The sequence below is a fragment of the Cheilinus undulatus genome, linkage group 13, assembly GCF_018320785.1.
Source record: "Cheilinus undulatus linkage group 13, ASM1832078v1, whole genome shotgun sequence".
NCBI classification, from domain to species: domain Eukaryota; kingdom Metazoa; phylum Chordata; class Actinopteri; order Labriformes; family Labridae; genus Cheilinus; species Cheilinus undulatus.
This window is the reverse complement of record NC_054877.1, coordinates 40,329,075-40,356,222: the sequence shown is the minus strand read 5'-3', so window position 1 is coordinate 40,356,222 and position 27,148 is coordinate 40,329,075. Positions and strand designations below refer to the sequence as shown.

General features: G+C 39.4%; 1 protein-coding gene across 2 annotated transcripts; it reads right to left on the bottom strand.

Annotated features, from left to right (window-relative positions):
• Positions 1-7,997: 7,997 nt before the first annotated feature.
• On the bottom strand, positions 7,998-25,910 carry pigr (polymeric immunoglobulin receptor). 2 transcript variants are annotated; one of them, XM_041802504.1, is made up of 8 exons: positions 25,807-25,910; positions 24,955-25,299; positions 20,525-20,606; positions 20,121-20,344; positions 15,826-15,907; positions 8,791-8,883; positions 8,589-8,659; positions 7,998-8,487 (listed from the first exon to the last, which is right to left on the bottom strand). In XM_041802504.1, coding segments are annotated over exons 1-8 (948 nt in total). In that variant the 5' UTR covers positions 25,856-25,910; the 3' UTR covers positions 7,998-8,485. The 2 variants fall into 2 exon arrangements, with proteins under 2 accessions (XP_041658438.1, XP_041658437.1); XM_041802503.1 differs by having other exon boundaries at positions 8,795-8,883.
• Positions 25,911-27,148: the final 1,238 nt, after the last annotated feature.

Sequence of the window (27,148 nt, the reverse complement as noted above, 5' to 3'; positions counted from 1 at the left end):
GTAAATAATGTGATAATTTTAGGTTACCTTAGGAGAGAGAATACTGTCAGAGTGACAGTTATAACTATTAGCTAGCTAGCTAGCTAGCTGTTGACATAGATAATCCATTTTATTTATGCTTTATTTTATTTTCTTATTTAGTTGATAAACTTTGTAGTTAGCATTGCTAGGCTGCTTAGAAAAGTAGCTAGCTAAGATATTTTAGCCAAACAGTGAGCTAACCCATAGTTAGCTCATTCTAATTTAGTTTCTAACTTTTGCAGTTAGCTATCTACTTAGCTAAGTTTATTGCTAGACAGTTTAGAAAAGTACTGTAGTTAGCTGAGCTATTTTAGCTGATCAGTGCGCTAATCTATCTTAGTAAAGTGGTTAGCTAAACTATTTCAGTCAAACAGTTAATCTATCATACTCAAGCATTTAGCTAAGCTATCTTAGACAAGTCATCAAATAAAACTATATAGCAGAGTTTCCGCTAGACTCCCTCGGTCAGAATGACCGGCAGTCCTCAAGAATGCCGGCCATTTAGAACAACTACCGGACATTTGCTTTAACATTATTTTGCTGTATTAACAACAGCAAAATGCATAAATCTGATATTCTGTGATACATCGATACATACAAGTCTGCGCTGAATGGGACTGAGGTCACATTTTTATTTCCAGACCTGACCCAAAACCGAGACAGTAGAAACCAAGCCAACAGTAAATCTGAGAACGATAATTATTACCCTGTTATTATAGACACATGATTAGACCCTAGAACCGACTGCACAAAGTCTTTCTCTTATTTTTCTTTGTGTAGGTGGTTTAAGGGGCAAAATCAAGACTGCGCACTTTTTCTTACACACGCAGTCAGTTACACAATATACGCCCACGTTAAACTCAGAAACAACAACAGTTAGCTTCACATTAGGAGCTGGGCAAAGAGCTTGTAATGCCACATATGAAGAGGCGCATGGAGGGCCCACTGAAACTCCATAAGCATGTCATCGAGGCAATGGGAAGATGTGGGTTACAAAAAGACAACACAGCCACCACTGCACAAAAAGACTGTGATCCTTTGTGAGGCATGCAAAAATTAGGATGGTAGTTTGTGCTTTACTTAAATGCTGTGTTTAGTCGAACACAGACAGAAAACAATTCAGTTTTCTGTTATAAAACAAAAGTACAGTTCAGTTCAGTCGCCGCTTTATCTGTTATCTGTGTATGTGTGACAAAATTACAAATAAACATGTTGCAAATATTGATTACAAAAGTGTTTGGCCCCACTTACTGCTAGAGAAATAATACAATACAAGTCATTCAATTATAAATCACACATGGAAGGATGGGTCATTTTTGATCCATGTGTGTAAACTTGACGTTGTAATATAAAAACTGGTTCTTTTCATAGCATAAAGAGGAAAGAAAATAAAATAATGATATGTGGTAATCAAAAAAAGCATATTGAAAGAATATCTGTAGCAATTTTTCTATAAAATCAATTTATTTCAAAAGATGGAACAAAGATAAACTCAGCCAGCATTAAATAGCCAGGGAAATGAATGCGGGTCATTTTTGACCCATGTTGTGCATTAGAGGGGGGGTACTTATGTTGTGCATCAAAGGGTTAAGCATTTGAATTTACTTTCACCTCTGCAGATACAGTATTAGATCATTCAACATAAGCTACATTTCTCGTACAATCTTTCTTTTCTTCAGCTGCTGCACAGAGCAGAAAACATGGTGCTTTTCTTTCTGTCCATACAGCATTCAGCAGAAGACATCAGTCTGAAATCCCCTATAATTGTTCACTTGGGTAGAGATCTTGTCATCTAAAGGCCATGACACATGATACACATCCAATCACTGCATGATTTAACATTCTCCTCATTGCTATATGAGAACATCTGCCTCCATTATGATTCTACACTCATTTATTTAATCTTCCGTCATAATTCACCTCTACCTGCATATCTTTGGATCTGTGAGAATGATTGTGAGATTATCTCTGTGAAATAGGGGGATGATGGAAGCTTACCAAGAATGGTGTTATAAATAAATGTATACAGACAACTCAGATGGCAGCATCAACAAGAAGAAAATGAAGGCAGAAAATAGTATCGCTGTTGTAGCACTGAGGGTTGTTTCTTGCAATCAGATATTTGAAATGTTATGTTAGAATTTTTTCTCTGAATTACTCACATATTTAGTGCATTTCTATGTGTCAGTCATGATGTTTGTCAGCCTTTTCTATCCAATATAGGATCCATTAGCAAACTGCACACTTTTTACACTTTTGGAGCAGAGCGACAAGAGGTATTTGTACACACAAACACTAATGAATATCATATACTGCCTTCTCCTATTTTGTCTCCAATTAAAATGCACTATATGGACCGTGGAGAAGTGGAAACGGGTTCAGTGGAGTGACAAATCTCATGGCTGTTTGGCATTCGGATGGGTCAGTCTGAGTTTGGAAGATGCCAGCCTGACTGCATTGTGTCAACTGTAAAGTTTGGTGGAGGAGGTATAGCGGTATGGGGCCGTTTTTTAGGGTTTGGGATAGGCCCAGCATCTCCAGCATACCAAGACATTTTGGACAATGGTATGCTTCCAACTTTGCGGCAACTGTTTGGGGAAGGCCCTTTATTATTCCAACATGACTGTACCCCATTGAAAAAAAAGCAAGGACTGTAAAAATGTAACAACTTGACCGGGCCGAACAGAGTCTCAACCGCATCCATTACCTTTGGGAAGAACTGGGATGGATTGTGAGCCGGGTCTTCTCGTCCAACATCAGTGCCTGACCATAAATGCTCTACAGCATGAGTGGGCACAAACTCCCACAAAACTGGAGTCCTGGGAGGATTGTGGACAGGCCAGGGGGGCACATATTTATGTCAGAAAAGCCTAAAAAAAGTGTGTTATGCATAATATGTGACCTTTAAAGTACATTTATTTAACTCATTGAGTGCCAGCCCTTTCAAAAAATGGAAAGTGGCTTGTGCCAGCATTTTTGGCCATTTTGAGTCAACTTTCAAGACCCACAGAATATTTTGTACTATGATTCTGAAAACACCAAATAGCTCAAATCAAAGAAGAAACTCTCTATTTCATCATGGAGAAATAGTTGCACCTTGTTCGGTTTTTGATTTATCTTAAGTTGAATAGAGGCTAGTTTCACCAAAAAGACCACTTTTTTTCTAGAAAGCTGAGAAAAAAAGCATTTTTGTGAAAGAGAGTCTGTCAAGCAGAACAGTGATTTGAATGTTATTATTCGCCTTCAATGACATAAAAGACATCTGAAAATTGTATTACAAATGTTATTTTATTGTAAAATCAATAACAATGCCTCCAGTCACTGTCATGCCACTCACACTCTGGAACTGGATGGCCTCCACGGGACCTCCCTATATGCCCACATCCTCTCCTGCTTGTCGCTGCATACATCCAGCTGGCGAGAGGCTGCCTTATTTCTCCGATGCACAGGGGGAGACCTTGCGGTGTTCTTTAGCCTCTTTGCCAGTCGAGGCAGATCAATAAAAGCGCTGATCCCTGGATTCACTGTCGTTAAGTTCAGTGTCGGTTTCAGTGAGTAAGCAATTTCTCAGGCAAAAGTTTAAAGTTTCTTCCAGTGTCTAAGTTAGAACTTTTAGCTTAGATTACCTCCGTAACGATCGTTCTGCTCTTTGACCCCAGGGTCTCCACCTCTGATGTTTGATCTACCGTCACTTCCGACTTCATGCCAGTATGTGTTGCAGACCACCTCTGTATGCAGCCTGAGTTATCGATATCAAACTGCCACAATAACATAAACTTATTCTCAATCGAATGCATTGGGGCTTTCATGAAGAGAAATACAGAAAATACATGATCCTCTTTTGAGCATCATAAACCCACTGTTTCTTTTTTTCCTCATGAGAGTAAGACAAAGTTAAAAACATCAAGTGCTGTGGTCTGTAGTTGCCTCCATAGCCTCTTCGGTCGTCTCATTAGCTTGTTCAATTTACAATTCTAACAGATTGTTTGAGGTTCAGTACTAGAGCAAACAGTCCAAGCATGAAATGTAGAGCTGTTTCGTTCTCTCAGAGTTCATCTGCGGACTTCTTCTAATGGTTTCTGCCTTCATTTACGGACTTCTCTCTCGGAGTAAATACATCTCATTGTAGGATTCATGCTGTCTGAAAGTGCTTCCAAGCTTCCCGTCAAACAGAATGAATCCATGCCTAAAAGTGTTAATTAGCCACCTCATTATCTAGTTATGAAATAAACACTGCAGTCAAGCTGTGTTTAAAAACTTACAGAAACTAAAAATGTATCTTTGCCAGTGCCACAAGCTTTTAAAGCATGAGAGACTTGTCAACCTGCTTGACTTCCTCTTCTTCTTCACTCACATTCATGAATTTCTCAGCAGTTAGAGACAACAAATGGAGATTTGGAGCAGACAAAAAATCCAAACTACTTGTCTAAATTCATCTTTTGCTCATCCAGATTTTATCATTAAAAATGTGTTGTTCATTCAACATGACAACAGCAGCCATTAGCCATGTGTTCAATGCTCGGTGTGACTTACTTTAAATTAGACAGTGTATTCAGACTTTTATGAAGGCTTAAATCCAGCATCACAGTCTCAGTCAGTTCATCTGTTATTGCTTCAAACCACTTCAAAAAAGAACAGAAACTCTATAAATTATTTAATATTTTGTGCTTGGGACCAGTTTTTTCTTAATTGAATCCTCTATTCAGTCATATTTCCTGCTCTTCTGATTAAAATGGAGAATCATAAAACAAAAAAGTTAAAATAAACTTTTTATGCTTTTCTTGCTGAGCTGTGTGGCTCACATTCTCACTGCTTTGTTTAAAGGGATATTTCGGAATTTTTGACATTGAGTTCTATGAGGAACTTGGTGATAGTAGTGGCATTATCCTCCAGAGATTTTTTTGTGTACATTGCTCCTTTAAGGAGAGCAAGCTGGAGGCAACAGCAAGGAAGCTAGGCTATACAGCGCTACAGATGGGTGCAGTTGCTCTGTGCAACTTAGCAAGTTTTTGGTTAAAATGGCCAGAAAACAATGTTCATTCAATTCTTTGTCTCAACATTTTTTCAAGTGTTTTATTGTTCACTTACAAAGCCTCTGTGTTTGGCACTGTTTTGTGAGGCATTATTCGGCTATGTGCTCATCCGCCACAGTGTATGGTCATCTCCTGATCAGCTGATTTGGGCCCGCAGGCTTTGACAGAAACAACAAACTAAATTAAAACTAGCTATTTCAGCTCAGATTTCCACTTCAACAGTTGACACCTTGTTTTCATAAAGTAAACATATTGTGTCGACTGCAGCCTGTTGAATAGAAGAATAAAGTGACAGCCATAAAATTACCTAGATGACAAATTTCCATCCAGCTCCTCTTGTCAGGGTCGTTTTTTCAAATTTACCTTGAGAAAGTTGAAGAAAGTTGATAAAACAGCAGCCTTCAATGAGGCAGGGAACTCTGGATGGGGAATGATGCAGGCTGCTGGCGTCTATGAGTCCTAAAGAAGTGTTTTAAGGTCCCACTCATTACAGCAGTATTGCTCCTTGTGCATAGGCATGGGCTCACACGGGGAGCCCATGTCTATGGGATTGTTTTGAGTGTGGAATTGTTTCTGTATTAGAAGTGCGTTTGCTGTTCATTAATTTGTTTTTGATTCTTGGAGAGCGTTTTGTCAAATGCACCGCGTTTATCTTTTTTGAAGTTCATTTGGGCTTTTGATTGCATCTCTAAAGTTGAAGTGTTCCTGTTATCGAAGCTGTTTTGTTTCATTTGGAATGCGTCTGGCTTTTGCAGGCCATTTGCCCTTACCGGCCACCGTACCAGTCACTCTGGAACAGGCAGAATCTGGACTCAACCGTATGACCTTCTTCCAGTGATCCAGTGTCCATTCTTTATGCTCCCTAGCAGATTGAACCCTTTTTTTATATTTGCCTCACTGATAAGTGGTTTTCTTAAGGTTACACAGCTGTTAAGTTCCACTCGCTTTAGTTCCCTTGGCATTGGGCGAGTGGAAATGCTTTCACTATTAAACATAGCTGAGTTCTACTGTTGTTTTTTTACGATTCGATTTCAATGAACGTTTAAGTGATCACTGATCACGATCATTCAGTTTCTTTTCCAACAACATTTCTTCCTCCAAGATGATGGTTCCCCACTATCCTTCCAGTATGTGATAATACGTTGGACAGTTCTTAACCTAAGTTTAGTAGTTTCGCAATGGCAACAATTTGACCCTTCTGAGACAGATTAACATCTTTCTTTTTTGGACAACAGTGTATATAATTGCAAGTTTTCAGAATTTCTTTTTCCTACAGTGTTTAATGTGACTTTTCTGTCTGCAGCCCACATTACAGCCACATGGAGGAGCTCCACCCTTTAATAATTACCCTCTCCACAATAACAAACACAAAACAAGGTGTTACAAGCCACTGGGTGGCAGCAGAGCTACAGTCACAGTCATGGATGCCTGAAGAAATTAATTAAAAAGAAATTAATTTTTAGACCAGACTACCACTGAGGGCCCAAGGGGTCAAGTATGTGAAGAAACAGAGTGAGTCTGCAATAAACCAGCCATCAGCTCAACCAACCAGCTGAGGACATCACAGCTAGCAGACTTCTATCCATCCATTTGGGGGGGCTGGAGCCTATCCCAACTGTCATCGGGCAAGAGGTGGGGTACACCCTGGACACGCTGCCAGTCAATCACAGGGATGACATCTAGAGACAGACAACCAGGCACTCTCACAGCCAATTTGGAGTGATCAATTAATCTAATAAGCATGTCTTTGGTGGTGGGGGGAAGCTGGAGTACCTGGAGAAAACCCACACATGCACTGGGAGAATATGCAGACTCCACTCAGAAAGGCCCTGACTGGGATGCGAACCAGGTACCTTCTTGCTGTGAGGCAACAGCACTAACCCCTGCGCCGCTGTGCAACCCAGCTGGCAGACTTGATGAGCAATGATGTTTGCAAGTTGTTGGGTAACGATGGCTTGTACCTTGTAAAAGTGGGGTTACCAGAAAAGGTTTGGGAACACACTACACTACAGTCTATAATAACAACGATGTTTGATTCTAAAATGATGGAGCACTTAAAGACCTTTGCACACTGAGTCCTTTATTTTTGTTTGTGTTTTTTTCAGATGGATATCCAACAAAAAAATACCACATACTCAGACCTAGTACACTGAGGATGTGTTGTTTCCGTTGCTCTTTGACTCCTGAAAAAAACAAACTGGATCCCTTTGTCCTGACAGCCCAATACCACCAGCTCATGGGTATTGTTGTGTGAACTTTGAGAGAGGTAGAGGTAGGGTTATGAAGGTATCCTACTAATGTCAGGGTGGCTGCCAGCTGAAGCTCAAAAGAAGTTAGGTGATGCGGCTGGACAACGACCCTAAACACTGAAGTAAATCTACTAAAGCATAGCTTCACAAAACAGAGATTCTACCTTTTGGCACTCCCCAGTCAGAGCCCAGACCTGAACCCAACAGAGATGCTGTGAAATGACCTCAAGAGAGCCGCTCACACCAGACAGCCCAAGAATATGGGTGAGCTGAAGCAGTCCTGTGAGGAAAAATGATCTAAAATTCCTCCTGAAAGTTGCACAGGTCTGATCAGTCGCTACTAGAAATGCTCGGTTGAAGTTATTGCTGCCAAAGGAGGTTCAGTCATTAAATCCAGGGTTCACTTACTTTTTCCAGCAGGACTGTGACTGTTTAATGACTCTGTCCAGTAAAGACTTTAAATGTTTGTTTTTTTTAACAAAAAAAATATATATATTATAAACTCTAACTTATTAAATATCATCTTTTTTTAGACATGCAAAAATCCAATACTGGAGTGTTTTTTAGCAACAGACCTTACAGGCATGTTTTGGGGACTCTGAGATCAATATTAACTTGTCTTAAAGAGGTACAATATGTGACCCTTAATGTTTCTTTCTTTTTTTTGTAACACTAACAAAACTAAATAAAGAGATCATATTTGACATATATATTTATTTAAAAGTTGACGTGTCAAATTAAACATTCACCTTGTCTTTTAATCTTTAAACTCTTTTTGTGTACAACAGTTCTCAAAAGTCAGTCTGTAGTGTTTTAATGGGGCTCAATTCAATATTTATGAGAATACAATATTGTATTTTGATAAATTAAAGTACAAGTTCTCTGTTTAGATCTCCAGCCTGTCACATTTGTTTAAGAAAAGCAGCAAAGAAAAGTAATGAAATTTTTTAACTGCGCTGGTATAAAATACAAAAGGCACTGAAAATTCAGTCATAGATATGAGGATATACAGAGTAATGTGTCACTCGCAGGAAACTACCATTACATGGCATGTAGTCAAACAGAGTCTCAATTAAACGCTGTACTGACGAAGCTCAGTACAGTACTGTGTCGTCCCTCTTATCATCCCTGTTTAGGAAAACAACAGTGGAGTCTTGCTGATGGCTTTTGTCCCCAAGAAATTTCTGTAAAAATGGAAGAAAATGCAGTATGGTAAGCAACCAAAGCATTCAATATAATGACATTTGTTCTTAAGAATAATACAGAGATATTTAGAGAAACTTACACTTAACTTTGTTCTGTGGTCCTTGCTGTGTACTGGAGGAGATCTCTGCTCTACAGAGTGATATCTTGGACCTGTGAAACACAAATTATGACACTTCTTACCCAAATTTGTTTACTGTACATGTAGTATGTTGATGAACTTTTAGAGGAAATTAGTGGAGAATTTCTGCCAAAATTAAATATTTAAAATTCAACAAGTTTACCTACTGTTTAATTTCCACATCTTTCTCAGAAATACTGCTATTCCGAGGAGGACAACGACAGCAGAGCATGCCAGCCAAGACTCCAAGTGGTGACTGAAACACAGAGAAAACATACAGAAGACTGAAACGAAGGTTTGGTATCATACTAATCTTCACTGTCAGAGAAGGATGACAGACGAGGTTAGGACAGAAGGTCAGAAAGTACCTTACCAAAAAAAAAGTTTGATGGTATTTTAAATTTGACTCTGATTGAGCACAACTATGGGAAACAGCACAGCTAAGGATGGCAGATTATTTTGTTGTTGTAACAATGCTTCTTAGCATTGGAAAAGCATGTTAATTTACTTTTTACATGGTGCCACATTTGGAAGGAACATGCATTTATGGGATGAGCAGCAGAGCTGAGTTTGTGGGTTGTGCCCATTAAAAATTTGCAAAATCTTCTCTGCCAATGCCAAACAGCTTATTTTGCTGTTCTGGTACCCCCAGGTGCTTACAATCAGGTGCCAACTGATGAGCATGGGCCCTGCTACAGTGGTCAGTAGGTGTCTGCTCCAAGAATCAGCATGCCACATTTGACTGATCTGGATAGGACCTGTGCCTCAGGGCAACTTAAAGCTGGTGTTCCGCAAAACCAAGTTGCAGCATTATTTCGGGTAAACCCAAGTGCCATCTCTAAACTGAAGGCCAAGTTCTATATGATGGGGGTTCTCAGAGACGGGCCATGAAGTGGGTGTCTAAAGAAGACCATTTCCTCACCCTGTTAGCACTTTGGATCTCTAGGCTGTCTTCTACAGATTTGAGTCAAGTTTAGTGGATGATACGTCTAACAATCCAGAACAGACTGCACACAGCCAATTTCCGGTCTCATAGCGCTGCCAGGAGGCCTGCCATGACTGCCATTCACTGGCAGGCCTGTTTGCAACACGTGCACTGGAACCTAAACACATAAAAGAATGTTTTATGCAGCAATGAGTCCAGATTCTGCTTAGGGCAGGTGGATCACAGGGTCAAAGCGTGGAGAAGACATGGAGAACGTTTTGCTAATTGCTGCACCGATAGAATAACATCTTTTGGTGGAGGCAGTGTGATGGTGTGGGGCAGCATCTCCCTCACTGGAAAAACAAGGCTTGTCTTAATTGAAGGCAATCTTATTGCAGAGAGATAACAAGATGAGATTCTGCAACCAGTAGCAATCCCATATCTCCACAGTCTGGAACCGAACTCTATCCTGCAAGATGACAACGCTTGCCCCCACAGAGCGGGGTTTATCAGAGACTACCTCCAGAATTTGGGAGTGGAGAGGATGCCAGCAATCCTGACCTCAACCTCACTGAAAACTTGTAGGATCATCTTGGGCGTGCTGATCATGCCAGAGTGACCAACACAACCACACTGGCTGACTTGTGACAAATGCTGGTTGAAGAATGGGATGCCGTCCCACAGCAGTGTGTGTGACCAGGCTGGTGACCATCATGAGGAGGAGGAGCCAGGCTGTTGTGGCTGTGTATGGTTCCTCCACACACTACTGAGGCTCCTGTTAGTTAAATTAATAATTGTTAAATTGCCAATATGTATTGTTTCTACGGACTTCAAATCCATCAAACAACACCAAACAAGAGTCGATGGCAAAATAAGCTGTTCGGCCATTGGCAGAAAAGATTTGTCAAATTTCTCATGGGTGCAATCCTCGTACTCAGCTCATCCTACAAATGCATGTTCCTTACAGACGTGGCACCATTTAAAAGGTAAATTAACATGCTCTCCAGTGCTATCAGATTTATTTCCAAAAAGCATTGTTGCAATAAAGAAATAATTTTTTCAAACACAAATTTCCTTACTTTTTGTGCTAAGTTCAGCATCAAAATTAAGAAACTGGGATGAAATTGCTAACCCTCTTATTGAGAGATGACTGACTTTACCACTGAGCAACGGCAGCCCTAGCTGCTAATTACATTCACATTTTACAGGTATCACATAAAGTAAAATAGCATATATATGAGGAACCAGGAGCCTGGTCACCTGAAGAATCATTTGTTTGTACTTGTCTTTAAATGAAGAGCTTTATTGTGCTTTGCTATCCACACCAAAGAAAGCAGTAGCAGTTAGTATTTACATGTATTGCTAGCCTAGATCTCAAAGCTGTGAATGGAAGTTATTTAAAAGATTGAACCCAAAAAAAAGGAAAGAAAGAGGAAAAAATGATATTCTTTGATGGTTTATAGCAGTTTATATCAGGAGACATTTTAGTTAGTGGAGTTTTTTAAATTGAAGTTCTTAATGTGCATTTGTAGCCAATTTTAAACTGGACTCTGCATAAAAACTTTAAATGCAGTAAATGTATTTTGTTGCTAATCTTTTACATTTCTTAGACTGAAAAAATGTCAAAGATTAGCCATCACCACCAGAGTACTTCCCAAGTGTCCCACTTTGCTGGAAAGTTAGGAGGACAAATATGAACTTTTTTAAAAGTGGTACAAAAATCTCTACTGTACTTCACACTTCATTAGCATCATGGAATCCTGCAATTAAATCAAATATTTAATTCCCCCAAGGAGCACAGATGAAAGCCAATTTAACAATTAAAGGAGATTTGGAAAAACACTGTGACCGGGTTCTGTGTGCGCCAGAACAGGAGAATAATAACTTGAAATTCATAACCCAATTCCACAAAAGTTTAGACGTGTAAAAAAACAGTCAATCGGAAATCTTGGTAAACTATTACTTAATTAAATACTGCACAGAGGCAGTTATTTAATGTTTAAAAGTGATCAACTTTATTATCAGCCCACTTTACCACTTTTACACTTTGGGTCAGTCCATCTCAGAAGCTGGCAATGTCTCTGGATGTTAAGATAAGACAAGATAAGAAAAGATAAGATAAGATTGTCTCAGTGTCTGTAAATACTATATGTGCCCAAGAGCATCACACATAATGAGAGTTAATACAATAATAATAATACAAAGTTGTGGATGTATGACATTTGTAGATGCAGAAATATATTGTGTTAACTGACAACTAGTTTTCTGAAGTGTTCCTGAGCCCATGTTGTAAGTTCTAACACAGAATGATGATGCTTTTGAATGCACCTGAGGGGTCACAGGCCTTCAATGTTGTTTTCTGGCTTGACCCTTACATGCAGAGATTCCTCCAGAGTCTTTTGAAGATATTATGGACCATAGATGGTGGAATCTCTATATTTGTTATAAAGGCCACAAATGCAAAAACAATTGGATTATTTGCCATCAAAGTCTCTCACAAAGTGGAGAACCTTGCACCACTGTTGGCTGTGAACAACAAAGCTATTAAAGGGGACATATTTTACCCTTTAAAGACAAGTTTATATTGGTGTCAGAGGCCCCCAAAACATGCCTGTAAAGTCTGTTGCTGAAAAAAAAAAAAAAAAAAAAAAACACTCCAGGATAGGATTTTTGTATGTTTGCAAAACTCTCTGTTTCAGCCCCGCTCAGAACGAGCTGTTTCTGTGTCTATGGCTTTAAATGTTAATGAGCTATATGACTCCGCCCCTCTCCGCAAATGGATGTGGCACTCCTGCTCCTCCTCTCAACTGGCAGCTGGGAGGAGGGAGGAACTTTCTTCCAAGTGGGGAGGGCCAACTGAACTGGGGTGGGGCTAACTCCCCACATGACATCATGAAGGGAAATCTGAGAATGGCTTGTTTTAGTACACAGATTGTGGACAAGCCAGGGACACATATTCTTGTTAGAAAAGCCTAAAAAAGTGTGTTTTGCAAAATATGTCCCCTTTAAGACATTGTCCTTTTACATCCATTTATAATACCAGTTACCCATTAAGCTAGATGCCTATGGAATGTTCCAGGTGCTTTTTAACATTCCACAACTTTCACAGTCTTTATCAACCTTTCCCAACTTTTTTGCAAAATGTTTTAGGCATCAAATTCAAAACGTGTTTTATTAAAAAATGGAGTGGAATGTCTCATCTTAATGGATATTCAGTTGAATACAGGTTGAAAAGTCTTTCAGATTTTTGTCAGAAATTTCACTTTTATATCCCCCTGATATTTCTTGTCTCTACAGATATTTTGAGTTACCTCAAGGCCCCTGCAGGTCAAGCTGTAAGGTCAGGAGTGGGCAGATAGCCTTAATACATTAGCTTATATTAGATAAGAGGTGCTGTTTGTTCCTAGAGTCAAGGTTGTGTGTCTGTGAACTTTTCATAAGGACAGCCTGACTCCAGAGTTAATACTGGACATAAATCAGTGGAGTCTGTGTAATCATGTTTCGGGTTTATGATCAAGGTTAGGGTTGCCAAAAAGGCATAAATGGGTGAACTACTTTGGGCTTCATTGGAAAATGTGGTTTTAACCTTACATTATAATGATGCTACTGTTTCTCTTTGAAAAAGACGAAGCAAACAGCACAACATCAGCCATCTGAGTCTCCTTTATCTTCCTCTCATCTCAGTGTTTGAGTAATTTCCTCATCACAAGTCACTGTATCCTGGTTTGATTTATATTTGTGTGAGCAACATTGAAAACAGCAGTTTAGACTCCTTACATTATTTGTCTTTGTGTGAGTATTTGTTCTTCATGTCATTCAGGCATTGTCATCTTCAAAACAGCTTGCTTTTTAATACCTTGTCATTGGGCTTAAATTGATTAATCATGACTGAAAATCAATCACCATAACAAGCATGCAACAGTTGTAAACCCCAGGAATGTGGATGCTGTGATCATCAAGAGCTTTGCTGGGTCTGTTTGTGCTGCTTACGAGAGTTGGCATGTTAACAAAAAAGTAGATCTGCTGCTTCAACAGGTTTTGTTTGGTGTGTGTGCTTTCATTGTACTCATTTTTTTCTCCAAAGTGTAAAGAAATGCAGGCATTTGTAAAATTTTCCTTCTTTTTTGTTCAGTCCAAATAGCTTCATTTCTGATGGGGAGAACACTGCAGACAAAATTTCATGGAAAGGCAATACACAAGTCCTGCTTGACTGAAGATGCTAAGGCAGAGCACGGAGAATGAGCTGGGATAACAAGCAGCAGAGTGTCAGTAAACCAATTTACTTCACTAAAAGTTGGACCATCAATCGATTCATGTTACGTTTTACCAGCCCCAGGCACCAGAGACTGATGTTTGTTTTTTTTAACTGATGTCACTAGTTTCTCTTTACATCTTGTTTACACCATGTTTATCTAAGTATATTTTACTCTGTATATAACATATTTACCTCTACAGGCCTGTAAAAACAGATTTATGTCTAACTACTTACATTTCCTTTGACCACTTTTGTGTGCACATGAAGCAAAAAGTCCAAACTGGAGTAAAATTCCTTCTTATTAGGTAGGGTCAAGTACGAAGCATACGCCAGTTTGGCACTTTACCATATCAGCCTTGGCCCTGAACTTCTACGACCTCCTGATGGCCATCATCCAGGCCAATGCCCCATCTTCAGGTATCTTCCCAACTGACCCCGGATCCTGGGCATCTAGTATGCGGTAGTGAAGTGCCACTCCTGAATCCAGCAGTGGGCCCTCCCAAACCATGCACATCTGCATTAGACACATGGTCTTCCCAACAAACCCCCCCCCCCCAAAATGGCTGAAGCATTGTCACATAGCGCTGATCAGGCCTCAAAAGACTACATTAAGACCAGAGGGACTCTGACTTTTGTCTGCATGCTCAGATACCAGGAATGCCAAAGCACCTTAACCAGCATATCCATCGCTCCATGCACAAGGCCGAATCTTTGGTCGATTGCAGCTTTGCACTTAGTGGATCAATGGTTTACACTGCCAAGGCAGGTGAACTGCTCCACAACTTCCATGCTCTCACCATTCACAGACACAGATTTGATGGCAGCACCTAAGGTGACCATGAATGCCTGGCTCTGTCTTTTGGCCCTGGAGATGCGAATTCCCTATGTTTCAGCCTCCTTGCACAGCAATTTCCGAGCCGATGAGAATATCTCTGTAGGGATCAGCAAAGTCCAGATCAGTGGACAAATGACACTACACAGTTCACTGCTCCTGTTACCCGCCCCATCATCTAGTCAACAAAGGTACTGGAGAGCATGGGGGCTCTGATGTCCAATATTTAATCAAATTAATTGACCTTATCTTGACTTGATGAATAGAGATGCCCTCTGGAGGATTCTCAAGCTCCACAGGATCCCATGTCTGCTAATCCAGTTGATGTCTGCCCTATATTCTGGTACAGAGAGTGCTGTGAATTGTGGTGGCTTCACCTCTGACTTCTTCCCAGTTGATTCTGGGGTAAGGCAGGGGTGCGTCTTAGCCCCTAGGCTCTTCAGTACCTGTATGGACTGGATAATGGGGCGGGTAACAACCACTTGTGTAGTTTTAAACCCTAAGGTAGCACTAAAGAAAAAAATGTAATAGTTTAACATAGCTAAAACAAAGAGGAACAATAATACTGCTCATAAAACAATTACATTTCAGAGATGGAGCTTCTTTGCTTCAAAAAATCAGATCAACAACAGTTGCACTTAACTCCCACAGCTAAAAATAGATATTGGCAGATGAAACTCAACACCAGCAACTGTCAATACCACACCTGCAAGCAGTAAATACTGGATACAAACAGCAATCACAAGTCTGTTTTCTATCAGCTGGATTACAAAATCAATCACATTACAAAGATAGAACTTAACTCAACACAATTCAAGCCAAGTAACAGGAAAGTTCAAGAAACTTTAGTAACAATATACGAGAAAAAGTGCCAGTCACACCTTACAGATATCTTTTTCACAAAATGTCACGCTTTATTATAAGTGGGCTATGGAAAACTTTGCTTTTCAGAAACCTAAAAGGTATCCAATCAAATATGAAAGCAGAGTTAAAGAGCTGATAGAAGTTTTAGGAGTAAATTTAGGGGAAAAATATGGGCCAAGTGCTTGAGGGGGAGTTTTATTCCAGTTCAGGGTTACAATCCCTGCTCCTTCAAGGCTTTAGAAGAGCAGATTAGAATTTAATAGCCCAAACACATGCTTTCCGTGTCTCATTACCAGCTGCTTTGATTATCCCTCACTCTTACCTTTGACTGGACTCCTTGGCGACGGTTTTGAGAGGCACCACGGCCTTACACTGACTCGGAGCAGGTGTCGATGTCAAAGACTCTGCAGAAGAAAAAAAAGATATGAAAAATGATGTTACAACTATAAGCAAAGAAGTGTTTGCAGCAACGCCCGCAGAGTTCAAAGCATCAATATTCTTGATAAGTGCCTCATGATAATCAATACCTTGTACAGCTTTGAGAGCGAAAAGAGCTCCTGCCATCTGTCACAAACACATATTGATCTCTAAGCCGCACTTGGCTACCTCTCAATACTGCTGACTGATGTGGGCAAAAGGGCAAAATTTGGCCTCTTTTCACCTACAATGCCTGGATTAACCAGATCTCAATAGCAGTCTGCTGTTTGAATAGGCATGTCAGGTCACAATCTAAACAAGTCTTTAAAAGCCTCCATTTCTCACTGGACTGAAAGGGTTTTTTAAGAAATGTTTCAGAACGAAATGTCAGAGAAAAGTGAGCTGTTGAGATGAAAGCAAGCTCAGCAAGATGCATTGTAAAGCTGGAATCATATACTTACTACTATGCACTAACTAGGTAGCTCTTTCTGAAGAGTGCACACGTTGGGCTTTTCAATGTCACGTTCAGGTTGGCTAAAAGGCTGTCTTATTATAGTGCTATCCTCATGGTTGTAATTTACATTTACTGCGCCTCATTTACTTACATTTCCAAAGATTTTTATTAAATTGTTTTAAAGACAGTTTCCAAAAAGAAATCTACATCCGGTCCATGGTGTGTTGTTAAACTGCTTACTTGTTCTCTCCTGTGTTCCTTAATTGTTTAATGCCATGTGCTTGTAAGCCGGAAACTTGTGCACGTTTCTCCAGATTAGCATGGGGAAATGCTCCTTTTATGTCCATATTAGGGTATGACACTGCTGGGCTGTGTGCAAACTAGGGCTGGGAAATTAATCTAAAATTAGATTAAATCGCAATTTGGCCTACTGCAATTTTCAAATCGCAGAAGCTGCAATATTTCTTTTACCTGAAATTTGTGACAAAATGCCAGTTTAAACATTTTTTTTTGCAGCAGAGGTGTTACGCTTTACATATCATGCAATCATTTATATGTCATTTTTCCGAAATAGTCTACTAAAAATTCCTACTTTCTTCATTTTTGTACATTTTTCTTATTAAATATGAGAATTAAATAAAAATTATTAACCTCCCTTCAATACTAAAATTCTTATTTCTTGTGTTTTTTGGATAATACATGAGATGAGAAATGAAACAAGTAATTGCATATCAAATTGCAATTGCAATAGTAGGGGAAAAAAATTGCAATTACTTTATTTTCCCAAATCGTTAAGCCCTAGTACAAACACAGAGGGCACACCGGACTAAGAAGGGAAGTATGAGACATCAATAATGCTTACTCTACATCATACTGTAAAAGCAGTCACACAGGTAGTCCAAGTGTGAGAAATACAACATCAATTCCAAAAAAGCTGGGGAACAGTGTAAAAGTAAATCAAACAGAATGCAATGATTTGCAATGCTTTTAAACATACCAGGTGTTGAAACTGAGAACTTTTTACCAATTCATGAAAAATATTAGCTTGTTTCTAATTTGATTGATGTTACACATCTCAAAAAATTAGGGACATGGCAACAAATGCTGGAAAATTAAAAGTGGTACTCGTAAAATACAGCTGGAGGAACATTTTGCCGCTGATTAAGTAAATTTGAAACATGCCAGTAACATGATGTGGAATATAAAAAGCATTTTAGAGAGGTAGACTCCCTAAAAAGTAAATATGGGCAGAAGTTCGCTATCTGCTGTAAACTGTGTCTAAAAATTGTGGAACAATTTCAGAAAAATGTTCCTCAACATAACTTTGTTACAAATTTGGATATCCCATCACCTAACATTCATTATATCATCAAAAGATTCAGAGAATCTGGAGAAATCTCTGCATGCAAGAGCAAATCCAAAGGTCAATATTGGATGCCTATGATCTGCAGGACTTCAGGCGGTACTGCATTACAAACAGGCATGATTCTGTACTAGAAATCACTTCCTGGGCTCAGGAACAGTTCCAGAAATCATTCTCTGTCAACACAGTTTGCCATGCCATCCACAAATGCAAGTTAAAGCTGTATCATGCAAAGAAGAAGCCTTATGTGCACACGATCCAGAAACGCCACCGGTCTTCTCTGGGCCAAAGCTCATTGAAAATGGACTGAGGCAAAATTGAAAACTGTTCTGTGGTCAGGTAAATAAAAATTTGAGTCTTTTAGGAATCCACTGACACCATGCCCTTCGGACTAGAGGAGAGAGACATCCAGATTGTTATCAGTGTACAGTTCATAGCCTGCATCTCTGCTGGTATATGGTTGCATTAGTGCCAGAGGCATGGGTAGTGTGCATATCTGGAAAAGACCTATCAATGCTGAAAGGTGGATTGAGGTTTTAAAGCACATGCTCCCACTGAGACGTCTCTTTTAGGTAAGGCCAGCCTGCAGTTCAGACTTTCACCAACAGAAAACATTTGGAGCATCATAAACAAAAAATCTGCCAAAGAAGACCCAGGACTGTTGACCAGCTAGAACCCTATATCAGAAATGAATGGGAAAACATTCAACATTTGGCTCCTACCATCTCTGATGAGTGCACCTACAGATTCTTCTGCAAAGCAGGGAAACCGCATTAGTATTTTGGTCTCTACAGTGCTGTAGTTATATCCTGGTCACTTAGAAATGCAGTTATTATGATTTCATAATGCTGCTATTCTATTTTAGTCAATTTATGATGTAGCTACTAAATCTTTGTAGCCCTTAAAGCTACTGATAATTTTTGCCTACTTGTTTATCTAACTGTTGCATTTAGGCACTACATAATGTTGCTATTATATCTTGGTCATACTTGGTCATTGCCTACCTGTATTTCTATATCGCTGCTATAGCCTCCTGTTTACTTAATGATAATGCTTTGCACTTCGAACATCTCATAGATCGAGGTTTATGTGTTGCTTTATTTAGTCTTAAGCCTCAGCATCAAGAACCAGTCTATTTAAAATACATGTGTGAAAATTTTAGACAAGATTTTTACTTTTATACAACTTGCACTGAGTAGGACTTGTTTATTGTTATATATACATATTAAGTAGATTATAATTATATATTGTTATTTATTGTTCGCTATAATGATCATCAATGTATTTTATGTACTTTGTCTTGTCAGCTATGGTTTTATCAGGTGTTTGACCTTGCTACGTGGGAGTTTTATGTGTGTTTTGCACCAGGTTTACGTAGGACTACAGATGGAAATGAGCAACTTGCCCAATCTGGTGCAACCATGTTTTCATTTACGATGTATGAATGATCAGTGGCATTGCACTCTATCCCTTGATAAACAAAATAAATAAAATAAACTATGTTACTGAATGATTAAATGCTGATAGTCTCACCTTATCTGTGGTAAAAAAAAAAAAAAAGCCAATTAACAGCACCTGCTAGCATTACATCATGGTGTTTGTTCTCTCAAGTTTAACCATAAGCGGTCTAGTGTGACCAGTGAGCTGTGTGCATGCCATTGGGAGTCAGAGTCAGGGCTCCGGTTGTTGACTTTTTAGCTAAGTGTGTAAGCTGAAAGAACCTGGATAAGCCAGGAGTTATAGTATTAGCACTTCATAACAACTCAAAATGATTTTGGGCAGTGTTACTGCAATTGTTCGCAATGTTTGTTGGTGTCAGATTATTTCTAACAGGGGTGTCCAACCTTTTCCCACGAGGGCCAAATAGAGAAAAATATAAGGATAAAAAGACCACTTTTACATACCACATAGTAAATTAAAGTTAATAAAACTAGTGTGGGTTAAGATAGGCTTAGTACCTGAATATGCTTAGTAGGGGTGTAAAGGTACGTGCATTCGTGTATGCGTTCGGTGCGGGCCTCTCGGTACGGTAGAGACGTGTACCGAACGGATACATGTAGACACCTATGGCTACTCTGAAGGAGTTACAACCTTCAGCAGCTGAGATGGGAGAGACTATCAAAACTAAGACGTACAGTACAGTCTAGTTCCAACTTCATATTCCCAAGGGGGCCATCATCTGGGCCGAGTAAGAATGTGCCACAGGCCGCAGTTTGGACATCCCTGTTTTAAGAATAATGGTGATTGGAGGGGCCCCTGTATTTTCTTTTAACAGCCTAATCAGACTCTAAATAACCACTGTCATTCAATGTAACAATCTGTACGAAAAGATAGTTGGTTCATTCAAAATTTAAAAGAAAATATATTTTTATCAACCTATTACCTGTGGGTCGAGGTGTGACCAGCACATTCACAGACATCTTGTGCTTTCCCGTGGAGCACATGTACCAGCCAGTATCTTTCAAACGCAGCTTCTTCAGGGTTACAGTGTAAGTCCCATTTCTGTCATCACTGACGGCCAGTGAAGAGTCTTCGTAGATCTCTCCAGCATCTGTCAGCCGACAGGAGCTCCAGTCTCCACTCCGACACCATTTCTTTCGACTATCTCTGTTGGCAAGCAATCACAGGGGAGTCAGAGGAGGCTGACTGTCCAGAGTTCGGCTTCAGTTTCAAACAAAGAACACTTTTTCACAGGCGTATTTGTGTTTTATAAATGTTGAATTGTATGAGTGTAAATACTGCATGGCTTGGTAAATAAAACGGGTTTGAGGTGAACAAATCCAGTACCTGTATTTCTCACTGTAGAGGCATTCAACTTTGACTCTTCCCCCTTCTTCACCGATCACTTGGTTCTTCACTACCGACATACCTGCAGGGAAAAAAATCAATAAGCTTGTCAGTGCTCTGATACTTTTCAACACCACATATTTCCAAAACACAATCCCTGTTATTTTGATGAATGTAGCTGTAAAATTATTTAGTGCTCCCAGTTCAAAAATGTGACTGAAAACACTATTTGTGCTTGTGTCCTTAAAATTTGTGCCTGAATATTTTCATTTTGAATATTTTACAAAGTCTGAGTTAAGATCAAACTTTTTTGTCCCAAAAGAAATGTGTTTTAGTCTGATGGTTAGAAGTCATATTCTTGATGGAGGATGTGTGTTGGGTCATTAAGGAAATTGTGTGCCTGTTTTATTACTCTTTCATCACAGACGGACTGAAGAGTCAACTAACCTTTATGTCAAATGATTTTCATTGCAGTTTTTAATTGTGTCGCCATTTTGTTTCTCAAGTGGACAGTTGAGGTACCAAACCAGGCTGTCATGCCATACCTGATGATACTTTCAAAGTAAAAAAGCAGCATGTTCTCTTCGTTGGCTCCAAACAATCTCAACCTGCTAAGAAAATGAGTCCTCTAGGCCAGCTAACTACAAAGAAACTCCACACGTTCTCACCACTTTAGTTTGTCATCCAGGATTACTCCTAAGTATTTGTAGGAGCACACTTGCTCAATTGCATGGTAATTTATTACGACAGTGTTCAGGTTTAATAACCCACAGGGATCAAATATCATTTCTTTTGTTTTATTAGTGTTCAGGATGAGGTGATGACTGTCGCACCATGATTTAAAGAGGGCAATTTCATGGTACAGTGACAAACAGTCATCCCAAGCTCAGAATGATATCATCAGAAAGTGGTTGATATGGTTATAAGATTATTGCTTCTGCATTTGTCGGTGTGGAGTGTGGTATAAACAGAGTAGGTGAACTCACACAACCCCGGGATAGTCCTGTATTGCACAATTTGATCTTAGAAAAGGAGCTACAGACACACAGGCTTCCTATCCTCAAATGTGAGCCGAAAGTTATAAACACAAGCTTTGATTTACGGATTAAATTTCATGCACTCATTTGCAATACTGAAAGCTACGGGCATGAAAATGAATTGACCCTTTGCCAAGCCCCACCCTCCTTGGTTACTGTTGCTACGCCTGTCAAGCTTTTACACAAAATAAAGGCCTTTGCACACAGGGTCCGTTTTTGCTCGAACGACTTTTTCGTACGTTAAAAAAGAAAAAACCATCTCATGTTGTTTTAATCAGGTTTGCACACTGACAGCGAAATTTCTGTCCGACATATTTTTATCTGAACATGTTCGATTTTATGTGAAATTTCGCATGAGTCCAAATCATTTAAATGGGTGACTGATGATTCAAAACAGCCCGCTGCTTCAGCCTCACTTGCTCACCCCCACCGGACCTCTCCTCTCTCTCCCTCTCTCTCGCACCAAAACATCACTTTAAACACCGAAGTTTGCTCATTTATTATGTAGATATCAACCACTGAAATATAACAGATAAGGTAAAGTCAGAAGTTTGTAGCCTACTCACAGGTCATAACAGAGACAGAATTATAAAGTTGCTCTCTATTTCTCCCACTTGGCTCAGCGCCATGATGCATGAGCTCTCTGTCAGGATGGATCCGGCAGGATTTAAAGGACTGACAGAGCCACAGGCTCACAATACCAAACAATTCGCCGCATTCTACGAATTTTAACAATGAAGGCAAATAACTAAGTGTACAAGGTCTGAGTCTGTGACATTTTTTCAGATTTTGGATCCAGATTCCGGATCCGGAAAAATTAGAGAAGAGTCAATTCCAAAGATGAAGAAAAGGAAATTAGAAACCAGCCAGGATGACTTGGAGGCCAGCTCCTTGTCCACAAACACTGAGTTCAAGAGCTACTGGTTAAGATTAAGGTTGAAATTATTCTAATTGGGACTGGTTCAGATGTTCCCAGGGTTCGAATCATGGACTTTCGACTGAGCTGCGTCTTCTGTCATCTTTTCTAACTTCGGCTTACTTCCCACCAGAGTAGGCTAACAGGAACACATACAAGGCAGGCCCCACCACAGTGTGGCAGCACAGTGTGAGCGTTGCGCCAGGCCAATATGTTCCTGAGAATATGACTAAAAATCAGCAGTAGGCTCTCCCATGACTGTCAGGACTTCCTTCAGAAATGTCTGACTACAACACCAGAGGTCTGCCAAACAATGGAGGAACTGCAGCTACACCTGTGGCTCAGATGAACCAGGATTAGACTCACACATGTTTTAAATTTGATCACCAGTTAAGTCTAGTTGCTGAAATTTTGAATCCTCCTCTTATTTTTACAGGAATAGCAATTTGGACCTTGACATAGACCCTTCTTTAATCTATTTTGTCTAAATATTGAGGAAAAAATAACAGTCAATAATATTGTTTATTTTGACCCTTTTTACCTGCAAGTGACTGGTGACCAGTCCAGGGTGTACCCTGCCTCTCGCCCAGTGACAGCTGGGATAGGTTTCAGCCCCCCACGACCCCGAACAGAATAAGCGGTAAAGAAAATGGATGGATGGATGGACCCTTTTTAACCCATAGGGGTTGTGTGCATTTTATGTGCTTTTCTCTCTTCATTTTTTGATAATTTTGGCTGTGTTCATGTACATGGCCTGAATTTTGGCAAAATTGTGTACTTTTTTAAATTTAATTTAATTTTTTTTCAGTTCAGCTCCTACAGTAAGTCTAAAACACAATATATACAAGCAAGCGTTGCACTCAAGATGTTATGCACAAAAAATGTGCCACTGAAACCCATTCAAACTGCAGTTCTTTATATCTGGGTGTAAATCTGGGCTTCTGCCTTAGAATTCATCTTTTTACTTCTCTCCACCAGATGGTGTCATATGGAGAAAAAAAAAGCTTAACATACAAAAAAATAATAATAATAATTTTAAAAAAAGCATAAAAATAAATGTTGCTGCTAACAGTGTTGCAAACTTAGTGATTTTGATGCTATATTTAGCAACCAGCAACAAATCTTGTGACTTCTTCTGGCATTACTGGAAACTTTTTGAGACTCTGACGTGAAAGCACGTATCATTCTTTACTCTTCTCGATGAGCAGTGGGTGCTGCCATGCCCCCCTCAATCTTTTAAAGGAACACATTTTAGGTGAATAAAATGAGGTATCAGGTCATTCAGAAATGTATGTACTTCCATTAAATTTAACTTTAAAACTTAAATTTAAATTTACTCCAATTTAAAAACGTTCAATTAAATTAAAATGGTTGTGCAAGCAGATAGAAAAATGAAATAGATGAAAGTAAATAATTATAGCATAAAAAATAAAAATATAATTGAAATATCTACAACATGAAAAATGCTGATTCGTTTCTTTTTTAAAATCAGAGTTAATTTGAGAATTTAAGAAATACAAGTCATCAAAGATTTTCATATAAATATTTATCTTTCTATGTTTCTACAATTTGGTCTTCATACATTTTGCAGTATTTACATGTGGCCTCAGAGTACTTTTTTTTCTGACAATTTTGAAATTGACTTAGAAGCCACATGGAGTGAAAAGGACGGCGGAGTTCATACAGTATATGCATATATGAGTGGAGCTGCTTAGATTTGTTACTTGTGTATGATTGGTCTCCAAAGTCACATGGTACGGTTAACTAGACATGTCTGATTGGTCTCGAAAGTCACATGACCTGGACAACCGGTGGAGGCAACACAGTCTGGAGGAGAGAGACAGGAAAGCACACGGGGAGAAGCGGTGGCAAGACATATTTTAGAGTACTCATTTGTTATCGATATGTTGTGAGAGTAATTGATACCAAAAAAGTACTTTGTAAGTATCGATACTTCAGTGTCGACACTACTCTGAATCCATCCATCCATCCTGACAGAGATCCTCATACAGCACACACTCATGCATCATAGCACTAAGCTATGTTGGAGAGATGGAGAACTACTTTGTATTTCAGTCTCTAATATGACCTGTGAGTAGCTACACCCTTATGCCTTTATCTGTTATATTTTTATGGTAGATATCCAGACAATACATGGGCAAAATCCTGGTGTTTAAAGTAAAGCTTCACTTTAGAGAGGGAGGGGGGAGGGTGAGCAAGTGAGAAGGAAGCAGCAGGTACTGATCTGAATCATCAATCGCCCATCTAAATGACTTGGACTGATGTGAAAATTCACATAAAATCAAACCCATTCAGGAAAAAATAATGATGAAAGTAGGTTTCAATGCCAGTGTGCGTTGTCAGTGAGACTTTTTTTTAACTTGTGAAAAATTCAGACAACAAAAACGGACACAGTGCAGAAAAATGTTAAGTGTATTCATGCATGGATACAAGTTTAGCAGTTTTCAGTTACTCACCATCAATGACTCGTATGTTTGTGTAAGTGACAACGTCAGCACTCCATATACTTCCTATCTCCACACCACATATGTACCAGCCGGTGTCCCCTTTCCTCATGTTTTTCATGGTCACGGTGAACACCAGCTGGTCCAGGTCATCAGAAATGGTCACTCTATCCTTGGCTGGATTGGCCGTACGGATATTATCTGTCCGGGCCAGGCTGGTGCAGAACTCTCTCGTCGCTCCCCGACACCAGTATTTAACATAATGTTCATACTGAGGCTCGTAGTGACACGGGACGGAAATGGACTGACCCTCCAGCACTGAGAACTCTCCCTCGGTGGTTGCCCCGCACAGGACAGCTGAGGGAAAATGACTCAATGTTTTACACAGTCATGGTTTCAGTTTCCTTTACAACAAAACACTCTCCCTACTTCCCAGCTTGAACCCCTCACTCCAAAATTGGATTATCCCTTTGTAAAAGCGATTTGGGGTTGAAAAATGTAGGGGCCTTTGGAGAACAGAAAAATAAACATTAAACCAACTCTTGCCAATGGTGCAAACAGTACAGAGGCTTAAAAGATTATTCAGAAAAAAAACACAATAGCCCTCTGCGGCTCCAGACAAAAGGGCTGCTCTGACAACCTTTCAAGTCAGCCCATAACGAATAACCGACACAAATGCTAATAAATAAATCAATAATGATTGAAAAAATGTAGTAAGTCTCACACTGTAGCACTAGTGTGGGCCAAAAGCACAATAATAAACAGAGGGTACAGCAAACCACACATTAATCATCCTAAGAACTATTTTCCCCAAATAAAAGCCTCATTGTACAACTTTTACAATTACATGACCTCAGTTTTTACCTGGGATCCATATGAGCAGGCTGATGGCGCGTACGTACAGCTTCAGCATGTTTCAGTGTCTGAGTTACCCGATGAATCCACTCCCTTCTCTTAATGGACTCCAGTTTCCGCAATGAAAGTTTTCTCCCGGTCATGTGAGCAGAAATAGATTCAGATATTCCAGATTTTAACCATGTAGGTACCAGTTTGGTTTTACTCCAAAGACATGGTTTTAATGAGAAGTTGGAATCAATTTGGCATTCATGTAAGATAATTGACTACAAGGTGCTATGACATTTATGTAAAATTAACTTTTTTGTAAGTTAATTGATAATTTACCAACCACTAATGCAAAAAACTGTTATGAATCATGCTCTTTATTGTATTTCTGCAAAGTGACCCATTTTCTCACATCTGTTATTTTCTTTATACACTGTGAGAACTGCACCAGACACACCAAAGAATTCAAAATTAAGGCTGTTTACATATTTGACTTTTTTTGCACTGTTCCTTTAACCTGTTCTGGAATAGTTGGCTGAATTCCCGCTAACACAATAACAAACATCTGGCAGTAGCGTGTCTGTTCACAGGGTTCAACACTCCCGAGGTCCCATGTCTCTGCTCCAAATTCTCTTAAAGCTATAATATGTAAAACCTTTGCACTGAAATGTCTAAATGAATCAAAGAGTGACCACTCCTGTGTTTTAGATATTTATTAGTTGTGGTCTTACATCACTAAAAATGCTCTTTATGGACAAAAGTATTCGGTCACCTGCCCATTACGCCATAAGGAATTGTATTCAAACACTTGTACTTTGAAATCCAGTTGCCCCCCTTTTGCAGCTACAACACGTGGACAAAATTGTTGGTACCCCTCTGTTAATGAAAGAAAAACCCACAGTGGTCACAGAAATAACTTGAATCTGACAAAAGTAATAATAAATAAAAATTCAACGAAAATTAACCAATGAAAATCAGACTTTGCTCCTGAACTGTGGTTCAACAGAATTATTTAAAAAAACAAACTCATGAAACAGGCCTGGACAAAAATGATGGTACTCCTAGAAAAGATTGAAAATAATGTGACCATAGGGACATGTTCAACCAAGGTGTGTCCTCTACTTAGCATCACAGGTGTCTACAAACTTGTAATCAGTCAGTCGGCCTATTTAAAGGGTGACAAGTAATCACTGTGCTGTTTGGTGACATGGTGTGTACCACACTAAACATGGACCAGAGGAAGCGAAGGAGAGAGTTGTCTCAGGAGTTTAGAAAGAAAATTATAGACAAGCATGTTAAAGGTAAAGGCTATAAGACCATCTCCAAGCAGCTTGATGTTCCTGTGACTACAGTTGCACATATT

Excerpts from the sequence above, each read along its gene's own strand:
- pigr (XM_041802503.1), bottom strand. The coding sequence starts at position 25,855 with ATGCTGAAGCTGTACGTACGCGCCATCAGCCTGCTCATATGGATCCCA. Across the intron at positions 8,884-15,825 it reads GCCAAGGAGTCCAGTCAAAG|TCACCACTTGGAGTCTTGGC; the intron begins GTAAGAGTGAGG and ends TCTGTGTTTCAG. Across the intron at positions 8,488-8,588 it reads ACCACAGAACAAAGTTAAGT|AAATTTCTTGGGGACAAAAG; the intron begins GTAAGTTTCTCT and ends CCATTTTTACAG.